Raw genomic sequence first — 14,478 nt, 5'->3', positions numbered from 1 at the left:
AAATCGGGCAGAGTTCTCGTTGATCATTGTTATCTGGTGACCTGCAGTGAAGTGTTCCTGTGTGTGTATCAGATCAGGCACAGCTGCAATTCCTCCATAATGCAACAAACCACAACCCTCACTGTCCAAGCTCACACCAGCACAGGCCCATCTGTATCCCAGCACAGGCCCGTCTGTATCCCAGCACAGGCCCGTCTGTATCCCAGCACAGGCCAGTCTGTATCCCAGCACAGGCCCGTCTGTATCCCAGCACAGGCCCGTCTGTATCCCAGCACAGGCCCGTCTGTATCCCAGCACAGGCCCGTCTGTATCCCAGCACAGGCCCATCTGTATCCCAGCACAGGCCCGTCTGTATCCCAGCACAGGCCCGTCTGTATCCCAGCACAGGCCTGTCTGTATCCCAGCACAGGCCAGTCTGTATCCCAGCACAGGCCAGTCTGTATCCCAGCACAGGCCCGACTGTATCCCAGCACAGGCGAGTCTGTATCCCAGCACAGGCCCGTCTGTATCCCAGCACAGGCTCGTCTGTATCCCAGCAAAGACTCAACTGTATCCCAGCAAAGACCCAACTGTATCCCAGCAAAGGTCTGACTGTAACCCAGCACAGGCCCATCTGTATTCCAGCACAGGCCCGTTTGTATCCCAGCACAGGCCCATCTGTATTCCAGCACAGGCCCATCTGTATCCCAGCACAGGCCCGTTTGTATCCCAGCACAGACCCGACTGTATCCCAGCAAAGACCCAACTGTATCCCAGCAAAGGTCCGATTGTACTTGTGCATGAAACACAAAAAGTTAGTATGCAGGTACAGCAAGTGATCAGGAAGGCCAATGGAATCTTGGCCTTTATTGCAAAGGGGATGGAGTATAAAAGCAGGGAAGTCTTGCTACAGTTATACAAGGTATTGGTGAGGCTACAATATGCGTGCAGTTTTGGTTTCCATATTTAAGAAAGGATATATTTGCTTTGGAGGCAGTAAAGACAAGATTTACAAGGTTGATTCCGGAGATGAGGGGGTTGACTTATGAGGAAAGGTTGAGTAGGTTGGGCCTCCACTCATTGGAATTCAGAAGAATGAGAGGTGAACTTATCGAAACGTATAAGATTATGAGGGAGCTTGACAAGGTGGATGCAGAGAGGATGGCCCAGACATTCCTCTCGAGGTCTTCCCGCGGGCAAAGCACTAAAGAATGGACAGAAAATGCACACTCACCTTAAGCTGCGAGGCCCACTCGAGATCCCGGTCCGCAGGCCTCTCGTGACAGCGCGTCGCAGCCCGTTCGCATTGGGACATACGCAGGAGTCACTTGGGCCTGGACACCCAATCACAGGTAAGTATTTACTCATTCATAGTAATAGGAGATTCGTAAGTCCAAAACTCCTATTATTATGAATGAGAAACACCCCAAAACACACAAACACTACATAAAACATTTAAAAAAACACCTCACATAAATACACTAATAGAAATTAAAGTTGTTATAAATGTTTTTTAAAGAAAATAAAATGCCGATTTTTAAAAAAAAGTTTTAATTCTGGTTAAAAATAAATTTAATGTATTGGGCAGGGTTTTAAAAAATAATATGTGTTTTTTTAATTTTATTTTTTATGTTTTAAGTGTGTTTTAAAACTCTTAACGCCTGTAAAAGTAGGCGATGTGCCTCAGGCACAAGAGTTTGGAGGACATTTGCCAGACAAGATAAGCATAAATCCCGCAATCTTGCCCATGCAAATGACCTCGCTCCCAATAAGCATGAGAACAGTTAAGCTCCAGCTTGCGCATTGCGCGCTGAAAACCGGCTTTTCCGATGCCTTCCCGGGTTCATAGAAACTTCGTATGGGCACGGGATGTCTGGGCCGTAGTTTCCACTGATAGGGGAGACTAGAACTAGGGGGCATAATCTTAGAATATTATCTTAGAATAAGGGACCGCCCATTTAAAACTGAGATGAGGATGAATTTCTTCTCAGAGGGTTGTAAATCTGTGGAATTCGCTGCCTCAGAAGCTGGGACATTGAATAAATTGAAGACAGAGATAAACAGTTTCTTAACCGATAAGGGAATAAGGGGTTATGGGGAGCAGGCAGGGAAGTGGACCTGAGTCCATGATCGGATCAGCCATGATCGTATTAAATGGTGGAGCAGGCTCGAGGGGCTATTGGCCTACTCCTGCTCCTATTTCTTATGTTCTTATGTATCCCAGCAAGAAATGGACTGTATCCCAGCAAACAGCCGACTGTAACCCTGTAAGAGACTGACTATCCCAACAAGGAACCCACTGTATCCCAGCAAAAGGGGAAGGAAAGCAGAAAAAAATTAGGAGGGAACCAAAATGATCAAATTTCCACACGTTGATTGAGATTCCTGTCAGTCTCCAGAAGCAGAGAAGGTGCAAGGATGATCCCAGAACTGAGATGTTATCATTATAATGGGTCTTTTTTCTCTAGAAAAGAGAAGGGTGAGGTGTGACATAATCGAGGTTTTTAAGATTATGAAAGGTTTTGGTAGAGAAGATGTTTCCATTTGTGGGATGGATCAAAACAAGGTCATAAATCTGATATTCACCAATAAATCCAAGTAATTCAGGAGAAACTTCTTTACCCAGAGAATGTGGACCTCTCTACTACAGGGAGTAGTTGAGGCGATTAGCATAGATGCATTTAAGAGGAAGCTAGATAAGTACATGAGGGAGAAATATGCAGATATGAAATAGAGTGGGGGGAGGCATAGACCTGTTGGGCCAAATAGCCTGCTTCTGTGCAGCAAATTGTATGTCTCACTCTGGCTGGCCAGAAGTCTCACTGCTGACAGCTCTCCACAGGTCGGGCGCTGAACTGACTCCCAACCAATCCCAGTGCTGGTGAGGGGTGTGCCTGCAGCCTGATCCGGTCCCCACGCCCGGAGTCAGGCTCCATAGCGACCAAATCCCAAAACAGCCCCGACTGATGCAAAACTCCCCATTTCATACTGAGGACCCAATACATCCAATGCATTTTCATATCACACCAGAGAACGGTCTCAGCCCAGCACTGATGCCGCCAAGTTGTTCCCAAGATAGGTTGAGCCCAATCCACAACCTGCCACGGGCTCCCTTTACCTTGAGCCGTCTGCCCAATGCAATGGGTACCATTACCCTGATGGGCCCCCATCCTCACTTACCCTGATACTCCCCCCCACCCTGGTCAGCCCTGTACTTGATGCCCCTGTACCTGATGCCCCCTGTATCTGATGCCTCTGTATCTGATGCCCCTGTATCTGATGCCCGCTGTACCTGATGCCCCTGTATCTGATGCCCCTGTACCTGATGCCATTGTACCTGATGCCGCCTGTACCTGGTTCCCCCTATACCTGATGCCTCTGTATCTGATGCCCCTGTACCTGATGCCCCTGTACCTGATGCCCCCTGTACCTGATGCCTCTGTATCTGATGCCCCTGTACCTGATGTCCCTGTATCTGATGTCCCTGTATCTGATGTCCCTGTATCTGATGCCCCTGTACCTGATGCCCACTGTACCCGATGCCCCTGTACCTGATGCCCTGTACCTGCTGCCCACTGTATCCGATGCCCCTGTACCTGATGCCCCCTGTACCTGATGCCCCTGTACCTGATGCCCCCTGTACCTTATGCCCTGTACCTGATGCCCACTGTACCCAATGCCCCTGTACCCGATGCCCCCTGTACCTGATGCCCTGTGCCTGATGCCCACTGTACCCGGTGCCCCTGTACCCGATGCCCCTGTACCTAATGCCCTCTACCTGATGCCCACTGTACCTGATGCCCCTGTACCTGATGCCCGTACCTGATGCCCCCTGTACCTGATGCCCCTGTACCTGATGCCCCCTGTACCTGATGCCCTGTACCTAATGTCCCTGTACCCGATGTCCCTGTACCCGATGCCCCTGTATCTGATGCCACCTGTACCTGATGCCCCTGTACCTGATGCCCCCTGTACCTGATGCCCCCTGTACCCGATGCCCCTGTACCCGATTTTCCTGTACCCGATGCCCCTGTACCTGATGCCCCTGTACCTGATGCAACTGTACCTGATGCAACTGTACCTGATGCCTCTGTACCTGATGCCCCTGTACCCGATGCCCCCTGTACCTGATGCCCCTGTATCTGATTCCCCTGTACCTGATGCCCCCTGTACCTGATGCCCACTGTACCTGATTTTCCTGTACCCGATGCCCCTGTACCCGATGCCCCTGTACCTGATGCAACTGTACCTGATGCCCCTGTACCTGATGCCCCTGTACCCGATGCCCCTGTACCTGATGCCCCTGTATCTGATTCCCCTGTACCTGATGCCCGCTGTATCCGATGCACCTGTACCTGATGCCCCTGTACCTGATGCCCTGTACCTGATGCCCCTGTTCCCGATGCCCTGTACCCGATGCCCCTGTACCCGATGCCCGCTGTACCCGATGCCCCGTACCTGATGCCCCCTGTACTAAATGCCCTCTGTACCTGATGCGCTCTGTACCTGATGCCCCCTGTAACTGATGCCCCCTGTACCTGATGCCCCTGTATCTGATGCCACCTGTACCTGATGCCCCTGTACCTGATGCCCCCTGTACCCGATGCTCTTGTACCCGATGCCCCTGTACCTGATGCCCTCTTTACCTGATGCCCCTGTACCCGATGTCCCTGTACCTGATGCCTCCTGTACCTGATGCCCGCTGTACCCGATGCCCCTGTACCCGATGCTTCTGTACCCGATGCCCCGTGTACCTGATCCCCCTGTAACTGATGCCCCCTGTACCTGATGCTCCCTGTACCTGATGCCCATGTACCCGATGCCCCCTGTACCTGATGCCTCTGTATCTGATGCCCCTGTACCTGATGTCCCTGTATCTGATGTCCCTGTATCTGATGTCCCTGTATCTGATGCCCCTGTACCTGATGCCCACTGTACCCGATGCCCCTGTACCTGATGCCCTGTACCTGCTGCCCACTGTATCCGATGCCCCTGTACCTGATGCCCCCTGTACCTGATGCCCCTGTACCTGATGCCCCCTGTACCTTATGCCCTGTACCTGATGCCCGTACCTGATGCCCCCTGTACCTGATGCCCCTGTACCTGATGCCCCCTGTACCTGATGCCCTGTACCTAATGTCCCTGTACCCGATGTCCCTGTACCCGATGCCCCTGTATCTGATGCCACCTGTACCTGATGCCCCTGTACCTGATGCCCCCTGTACCTGATGCCCCCGTACCCGATGCCCCTGTACCCGATTTTCCTGTACCCGATGCCCCTGTACCTGATGCCCCTGTACCTGATGCAACTGTACCTGATGCAACTGTACCTGATGCCTCTGTACCTGATGCCCCTGTACCTGATGCCCATGTACCCGATGCCCCCTGTACCTGATGCCTCTGTATCTGATGCCCCTGTACCTGATGTCCCTGTATCTGATGTCCCTGTATCTGATGCCCCTGTACCTGATGCCCACTGTACCCGATGCCCCTGTACCTGATGCCCTGTACCTGCTGCCCACTGTATCCGATGCCCCTGTACCTGATGCCCCCTGTACCTGATGCCCCTGTACCTGATGCCCCCTGTACCTTATGCCCTGTACCTGATGCCCACTGTACCCGATGCCCCTGTACCCGATGCCCCCTGTACCTGATGCCCTGTGCCTGATGCCCACTGTACCCGGTGCCCCTGTACCCGATGCCCCTGTACCTAATGCCCTCTATCTGATGCCCACTGTACCTGATGCCCCTGTACCCGATGCCCCTGTACCTAATGCCCTCTACCTGATGCCCACTGTACCTGATGCCCCTGTACCTGATGCCCGTACCTGATGCCTCCTGTACCTGATGCCCCTGTACCTGATGCCCCCTGTACCTGATGCCCTGTACCTAATGTCCCTGTACCCGATGTCCCTGTACCCGATGCCCCTGTATCTGATGCCACCTGTACCTGATGCCCCTGTACCTGATGCCCCCTGTACCTGATGCCCCCTGTACCCGATGCCCCTGTACCCGATTTTCCTGTACCCGATGCCCCTGTACCTGATGCCCCTGTACCTGATGCCCCTGTACCTGATGCAACTGTACCTGATGCAACTGTACCTGATGCCTCTGTACCTGATGCCCCTGTACCCGATGCCCCCTGTACCTGATGCCCCTGTATCTGATTCCCCTGTACCTGATGCCCCCTGTACCTGATGCCCACTGTACCTGATTTTCCTGTACCCGATGCCCCTGTACCTGATGCAACTGTACCTGATGCCCCTGTACCTGATGCCCCTGTACCCGATGCCCCTGTACCTGATGCCCCTGTATCTGATTCCCCTGTACCTGATGCCCGCTGTATCCGATGCACCTGTACCTGATGCCCCTGTACCTGATGCCCTGTACCTGATGCCCCTGTTCCCGATGCCCTGTACCCGATGCCCCTGTACCCGATGCCCGCTGTACCCGATGCCCCGTACCTGATGCCCCCTGTACTAAATGCCCTCTGTACCTGATGCGCTCTGTACCTGATGCCCCCTGTAACTGATGCCCCCTGTACCTGATGCCCCTGTATCTGATGCCACCTGTACCTGATGCCCCTGTACCTGATGCCCCCTGTACCCGATGCTCTTGTACCCGATGCCCCTGTACCTGATGCCCTCTTTACCTGATGCCCATGTACCCGATGTCCCTGTACCTGATGCCTCCTGTACCTGATGCCCGCTGTACCCGATGCCCCTGTACCCGATGCTTCTGTACCCGATGCCCCGTGTACCTGATCCCCCTGTAACTGATGCCCCCTGTACCTGATGCTCCCTGTACCTGATGCCCATGTACCCGATGCCCCCTGTACCTGATGCCTCTGTATCTGATGCCCCTGTACCTGATGTCCCTGTATCTGATGTCCCTGTATCTGATGTCCCTGTATCTGATGCCCCTGTACCTGATGCCCACTGTACCCGATGCCCCTGTACCTGATGCCCTGTACCTGCTGCCCACTGTATCCGATGCCCCTGTACCTGATGCCCCCTGTACCTGATGCCCCTGTACCTGATGCCCCTGTACCTTATGCCCTGTACCTGATGCCCACTGTACCCGATGCCCCTGTACCCGATGCCCCCTGTACCTGATGCCCTGTGCCTGATGCCCACTGTACCCGGTGCCCCTGTACCCGATGCCCCTGTACCTAATGCCCTCTACCTGATGCCCACTGTACCTGATGCCCCTGTACCTGATGCCCGTACCTGATGCCCCCTGTACCTGATGCCCCTGTACCTGATGCCCCCTGTACCTGATGCCCTGTACCTAATGTCCCTGTACCCGATGTCCCTGTACCCGATGCCCCTGTATCTGATGCCACCTGTACCTGATGCCCCTGTACCTGATGCCCCCTGTACCTGATGCCCCCTGTACCCGATGCCCCTGTACCCGATTTTCCTGTACCCGATGCCCCTGTACCTGATGCCCCTGTACCTGATGCAACTGTACCTGATGCAACTGTACCTGATGCCTCTGTACCTGATGCCCCTGTACCCGATGCCCCCTGTACCTGATGCCCCTGTACCTGATTCCCCTGTACCTGATGCCCCCTGTACCTGATGCCCACTGTACCTGATTTTCCTGTACCCGATGCCCCTGTACCCGATGCCCCTGTACCTGATGCAACTGTACCTGATGCCCCTGTACCTGATGCCCCTGTACCCGATGCCCCTGTACCTGATGCCCCTGTATCTGATTCCCCTGTACCTGATGCCCGCTGTATCCGATGCACCTGTACCTGATGCCCCTGTACCTGATGCCCTGTACCTGATGCCCCTGTTCCCGATGCCCTGTACCCGATGCCCCTGTACCCGATGCCCGCTGTACCCGATGCCCCGTACCTGATGCCCCCTGTACTAAATGCCCTCTGTACCTGATGCGCTCTGTACCTGATGCCCCCTGTAACTGATGCCCCCTGTACCTGATGCCCCTGTATCTGATGCCACCTGTACCTGATGCCCCTGTACCTGATGCCCCCTGTACCCGATGCTCTTGTACCCGATGCCCCTGTACCTGATGCCCTCTTTACCTGATGCCCCTGTACCCGATGTCCCTGTACCTGATGCCTCCTGTACCTGATGCCCGCTGTACCCGATGCCCCTGTACCCGATGCTTCTGTACCCGATGCCCCATGTACCTGATCCCCCTGTAACTGATGCCCCCTGTACCTGATGCTCCCTGTACCTGATGCCCATGTACCCGATTTTCCTGTACCCGATGCCCCTGTACCCGATGCCCCTGTACCCGATCCCCCTGTATCTGATGCCCCCTGTACCCGATCCCCCTGTATCTGATGCCCCCTGTACCTGATGCTCCCTGTACCTGATGCCCTCTGTACCTGATGCCCCTGTACCTGATGCCCCGTATCTGATGCCCCGTATCTGATGCTCCTGTACCTGATGCCCCCTGTACCTGATGCCCCTGTACCTGATGCTCCCTGTACCTGATGCCCCTATACCTGATGCCCTCTGTACCTGATGCCCCTGTACCTGATGCCCCGTACCTGATGCTCCTGTACCTGATGCCCCCTGTACCTGATGCCCCTGTACCTGATGCCCTCTGTACCTGATGCCCCTGTACCTGATGCCCCGTACCTGATGCTCCTGTACCTGATGCCCCCTGTACCTGATGCCCCTGTACCTGATGCCCCTCATATCTGATCCCCCTGTATCTGATGCCCCTGTATTTGATGCTCCCTGTGCCTGATGCCCCTGTGCCTGATGCCCCTGTACCTGATTGCCCCTGTACCTGATGCCCCTGTACCTGATTCCCCCTGTACCTGATGCCCCTGTACCTGATTCCCTCTGTAACTGATGTCCCTCATATCTGATCCCCCTGTACTCGATGCCCCTGTACCTGATCCCCCTGTACCTGATGCCCCTGTACCTGATCCCCCTGTACCTGATGCCCACTGTACCTGATGCCCCCTGTACCTAATGCCCCCTGTACCTGATGCAACTGTACCTGATGCCCCTGTACCTGATGCCCCCTGTACCTGATGCCCCCTGTATCTGATGCCCCCTGTACCTGATTCCCCCTGTAACTGATGCCCCTCATATCTGATCCCCCTGTATCTGATGCCCCTGTATCCGATGCTCCTGTATCCGATGCCCCTGTACCCGATGCCCCTGTACCTGATACTCCTGTACCTGATGCCCCTGTACCTGATGCCCCCTGTACCCGATGCTCCTGTACCCAATGCCCCTGTACCTGATGCCCGCTGTACCCGATGTCCACTGTACCCGATGCCCCTGTACCTGATGCCCCTGTACCTGATGCCCTGTACCCGATGTCCCTGTACCCGATGTCCCTGTACCCGATGCCCCTGTATCTGATGCCACCTGTACCTGATGCCCCTGTACCTGATGCCCCCTGTACCCGATGCCCCTGTACCCGATTTTCCTGTACCCGATGCCCCTGTACCCGATGCCCCTGTACCTGATGCAACTGTACCTGATGCCTCTGTACCTGATGCCCCTGTACCCGATGCCCCCTGTACCTGATGCCCACTGTACCCGATTTTCCTGTACCCGATGCCCCTGTACCCGATGCCCCTGTCCCCGATGCCCCTGTACCTGATGCAACTGTACCTGATGCCCCTGTACCCGATGCCCCTGTACCCGATGCCCCTGTATCTGATTCCCCTGTACCTGATGCCCGCTGTATCCGATGCCCCTGTACCTGATGCCCCTGTATCCGATGCCCCTGTACCTGATGCCCCAGTTCCCGATGCCCTGTACCCGATGCCCCTGTACCCGATGCCCGCTGTACCCGATGCCCCTGTACCTGATGCCCCCTGTACTTAATGCTCTCTGTACCTGATGTGCTCTGTACCTGATGCCCCCTGTAACTGATGCCCCCTGTACCTGATGCCCCTGTATCTGATGCCATCTGTACCTGATGCCCCTGTACCTGATGCCCCCTGTACCCGATGCTCTTGTACCCGATGCCCCTATACCTGATGCCCTCTTTACCTGATGCCCCTGTACCCGATATCCCTGTACCTGATGCCCCCTGTAACCGATGCCCCCTGTACCTGATGCCCCCTGTACCCGATGCCCCTGTACCCGATGCTCCTGTACCCGAATCCCCGTGTACCTGATCCCCCTGTAACTGATGCCCCCTGTACCTGATGCTCCCTGTACCTGATGCCCCTGTACCCGATTTTCCTGTACCCGATGCCCCTGTACCCGATGCCCCTGTACCCGATCCCCCTGTATCTGATGCCCCCTGTACCCGATCCCCCTGTACCTGATGCTCCCTGTACCTGATGCCCCTGTACCTGATGCCCCTGTACCTGATGCCCCCTGTACCTGATGCCCCCTGTACCTGATGCCCCTGTACTTGATGCTCCCTGTGCCTGATGCCCCTGTACCTGATTGCCCCTGTACCTGATGCCCCTGTACCTGAAGCCCCTGTATCTGATTCCCTCTGTAACTGATGCCCCTCATATCTGATCCCCCTGTACTCGATGCCCCTGTACCTGATCCCCCTGTACCTGATGCCCCTGTACCTGATCCCCCTGTACCTGATGCCCACTGTACCCGATGCCCCCTGTACCCGATGCTCCCTGTACCTGATGCTCCCTGTACCTGATGCCCCTGTACCTGATGCCCCTCATATCTGATCCCCCTGTATCTGATGCCTCTGTACTTGATGCTCCCTGTGCCTGATGCCCCTGTGCCTGATGCCCCTGTACCTGATTGTCCCTGTACCTGATGCCCCTGTACCTGATGCCCCTGTATCTGATTCCCTCTGTAACTGATGCCCCTCATATCTGATCCCCCTGTACTCGATGCCCCTGTACCTGATCCCCCTGTACCTGATGCCCCTGTACCTGATCCCCCTGTACCTGATGCCCACTGTACCCGATGCCCCCTGTACCCGATGCTCCCTGTACCTGATGCTCCCTGTACCTGGGTGATGCCCCTGTACCTGATGCCCCTCATATCTGATCCCCCTGTATCTGATGCCCCTGTACTTGATGCTCCCTGTGCCTGATGCCCTTTGCCTGATGCCCCTGTACCTGATTGCCCCTGTACCTGATGCCCCTGTACCTGATGCCCCTGTATCTGATTCCCTCTGTAACTGATGCCCCTCATATCTGATCCCCCTGTACTCGATGCCCCTGTACCTGATCCCCCTGTACCTGATGCCCCTGTACCTGATGCCCACTGTACCCGATGCCCCCTGTACCTAATGCCCCCTGTACCTGATGCAACTGTACCTGATGCAACTGTACCTGATGCAACTGTACCTGATGCCCCTGTACCTGATGCCCCCTGTACCTGATTCCCCCTGTACCTGATGCCCCTCATATCTGATCCCCCTGTATCTGATGCCCCTGTATCCGATGCCCCTGTACCCGATGCCCCTGTACCCGATGCCCCTGTACCTGATACTCCTGTACCTGATGCCCCTGTACCTGATGCCCCCTGTACCCAATGCTCCTGTACCCAATGCCCCTGTACCTGATGCCCACTGTACCCAATGCCCGCTGTACCTGATGCCCCTGTACCTGATGCCCCTGTACCTGATGCTCCCTGTACCTGATGCCTCTGTACCTGATGCCCCTGTACCTGATGCCCCCTGTACCCGATGCTCTTGTACCCGATGCCCCTGTACCTGATGCCCTCTTTACCTGATGCCCCTGTACCCGATATCCCTGTACCTGATGCCCCCTGTACCTGATGCCCCCTGTACCCGATGCCCCCTGTACCTGATGCCCCCTGTACCCGATGCCCCTGTACCCGATGCTCCTGTACCCGATGCCCCGTGTACCTGATCCCCCTGTAACTGATGCCCCCTGTACCTGATGCCCCTGTACCTGATGCCCCTGTACCTGATGCCCCCTGTACCTGACGCTCCCTGTACCTGATGTCCCTGTACCTGATGCCTCTGTACCTGATGCCTCTGTATCTGATGCCCCTGTACCTGATGCCCCTGTACCTGATGCCTCCTGTATCTGATGCCCCTGTACCTGATGCCCCCGATACCCATTGCCCCTGATGCTCTTATACCTGATGTCCCTGTACCTGATCCCCCTGTATCTGATGCCCTCTGAACCTGATGCCCCCTGAACCTGACGCCCCTACCTGATGCCCTGCACCTGTTGCCCCTGTACCTGTTACCCTTGATGCCTTTATATCTGATGCCCCTGTACACAATGCCCCTGTACCCATTGCTGGATGCCCCTGTACTCATTGCTGGATGCCCCTGTACTCATTGCCCCTGATGCCCCTGTACCCATTGCCCCTGATGCCCCTGTACCCATTGCCCCAGATGCCCCTGTACCCATTATCCCTGATGCCCCTGTACCCATTTCCCCTGATGCCCCTGTACCCAATGCTCTTCTACCCATTGCACCTGTACCCAATGCCCCATACCCAATGCCACTGCACCTGATGCCCCTACCCATTGCCACTGCACCTGAGACCCCGTACCCAATGCCCCTCTACCCAATGCCCTTGTACCCATTGCCCCGATGCCACTGTACCCAATGCCCCTCTACCCATTCCCCCTGTACCCATTGTCCCTGCGCCAAATGCCCCTGTGCCCATTGCCCCTGTACCCATTGCCCCTGTACACACTGTCCCTGTACACACTGCCCCTGTACACACTGTCCCTGTACACACTGTCCCTGTACACACTGCCCCTGACGTCCCCTCTCCAGGATCTCACTCACCCTCATGCGCTCCGCCGCCTGCCCGATGTCGGTGCCCTGGTGCTCGCTGCAGGGTCCCGGGATGGCGCAGCGGCCGCACACCGCCTTGCCCTCGGTGAAGCAGAACCAGTCCGCCCGGCCTCGGTGAATGGGGCAGCCGCCGCAATCGGGCGGCTGGGACTCGCAGCCTGCCCGCTGACAGGTGCAAGGTGGCCGGGTCGCCTCGTCCTCCTGCTGCCCCTCCCCGCAACCCGAGTACCTCGGGCAGGCTGGGGGTCCCGGCTCAGGATCCCCGCTCTCCGGCTGGGACATGGCCACAGAGCGAGAGAGAGGAGCGGCCGGTTACAGGTGAACGCGGAAATACAGAACGATACAAAGGTCACCGGGGAAGGGAGAGGAGCTGGAAGCTGCAGTGCAGGAAATACAGGAGGAGGAGAGGCAGCAGCCGCGGGCACTGGTCATACTTACCCTCAATAACTTCATATCTTCATAAATATTAACAAGCAGCGTCTAGAATTCATATTTGCAAACTCCAAGACTCAGAGGGGGACACAAATAGTGGGATAACTTAAAAGTACTCTGTAAGGAGCAATGTTTGCCAACCTTACCCTGAGCAGGGCGGAGAGACTTCTGCTCGTCAAACGTCAGCATGCCATGTCCAAATAAAGCACCGATCTGTCCTGATACAATAACCCGACTTTCAGTGCTTCTTGAGAATGGGTTCTTTCCGAACACTCTCCAGATCTGACGATGGGTCATCGACCCGAAACGTTAACTCTGCTTTCTCTCAACATATGCTGCCTGACCCGCTGAGATTGACAGGGGAGTAACCATGACCCCAAAGTGGTTCTCCCTGGATCAGGAAGGTGGTTCTCCTATGCTTTTTGGAAATAGGAGGTGGGTGGGATGGCTTGACCCATCCACCTCCATGGAGGTGTGTGGGGGACCTGACCCATGGCACGAACTTGGTATTGCAGTACTTCCAGGAACGGTGCAGTGGCTCTAGGCCTTTTGGCTAAGAGCATTGGCGCAGAGTGATCCTCGAATGGGCCCAAGGTGACCTCTGGCGTTTGTGATTTGACAAAGAATTGGAAAGATTGCCAGCTTTTTCTGTTTTTATTGCATTTCTATAGCGCTTTTCACCACAGGGCGTCCCAAAGCCTTCACAGACAATTAAGTGCACAATGTAAGTTTTACACATCGTTGCATGTTGTTTGCAAATACTCTGTAATATCCCAGACATCCTTTCATAAACACACTGCTCTTTTCATCTCATTGCAACAGACTCATTTTTATCTAACTGTATCATGAAATGTTTTGCATCTGGAGCAACTTTCACCTGTCTGTAAGGTCTGGGAAAGGATGTGGTACATGGACAGAGTGTGGTACATGGACAGGGTCTGGGGCATGGACAGGTGTGTGGGGATAGGGTCTAGGACATGGACAGGTGTGTGGGGATAGGGTCTGGGACATGGAGATGAGGGGGTTACCTTATGATGATAGATTGAGTAGACTGGGTCTTTACTCGTTGGAGTTCAGAAGGATGAGGGGTGATCTTATAGAAATACTTAAAATAATGAAAGGGATAGACAAGATAGAGGCAGAGAGGTTGTTTCTACTGGTCGGGGAGACTAGAAATAGGGGGCACAGCCTCAAAATACGGGGGAGCCAATTTAAAACTGAGATGAGAAGGAATTTCTTCTCCCAGAGGGTTGTGAATCTGTGGAATTCTCTGCCCAAGGAAGCAGTTGAGGCTAGCTCATTAAATGTATTCAAGTCACAGATAGATAGATTTTTAACCAATAAGGGAA

The 14,478-nt window shown here is 55.0% G+C and overlaps 1 protein-coding gene across 3 annotated transcripts in view; it reads right to left on the bottom strand.

The window, feature by feature from the left end:
• LOC139232948 (B box and SPRY domain-containing protein-like) overlaps positions 1-13,190 on the bottom strand; it is a 42,912-nt gene extending 29,722 nt beyond the window's left edge. For 2 of the 3 annotated variants that reach the window (XM_070863440.1, XM_070863442.1), the window contains exon 1: positions 12,689-13,007. In XM_070863440.1, coding sequence (XP_070719541.1) covers positions 12,689-12,979 — 291 coding nt within the window. In that variant the 5' untranslated portion in view covers positions 12,980-13,007. Of the gene's footprint in view, positions 1-12,688; positions 13,008-13,135 lie in introns of those variants that run through there. The other variant, XM_070863443.1, reaches the window with a different exon arrangement.
• Positions 13,191-14,478: the final 1,288 nt, after the last annotated feature.

The sequence above is a fragment of the Pristiophorus japonicus genome, chromosome 20 (genome assembly GCF_044704955.1).
Source record: "Pristiophorus japonicus isolate sPriJap1 chromosome 20, sPriJap1.hap1, whole genome shotgun sequence".
NCBI classification, from domain to species: Eukaryota; Metazoa; Chordata; class Chondrichthyes; family Pristiophoridae; genus Pristiophorus; species Pristiophorus japonicus.
The sequence above is the reverse complement of the archived record's forward strand: the minus strand, read 5'-3'. Positions and strand labels throughout refer to the sequence as shown.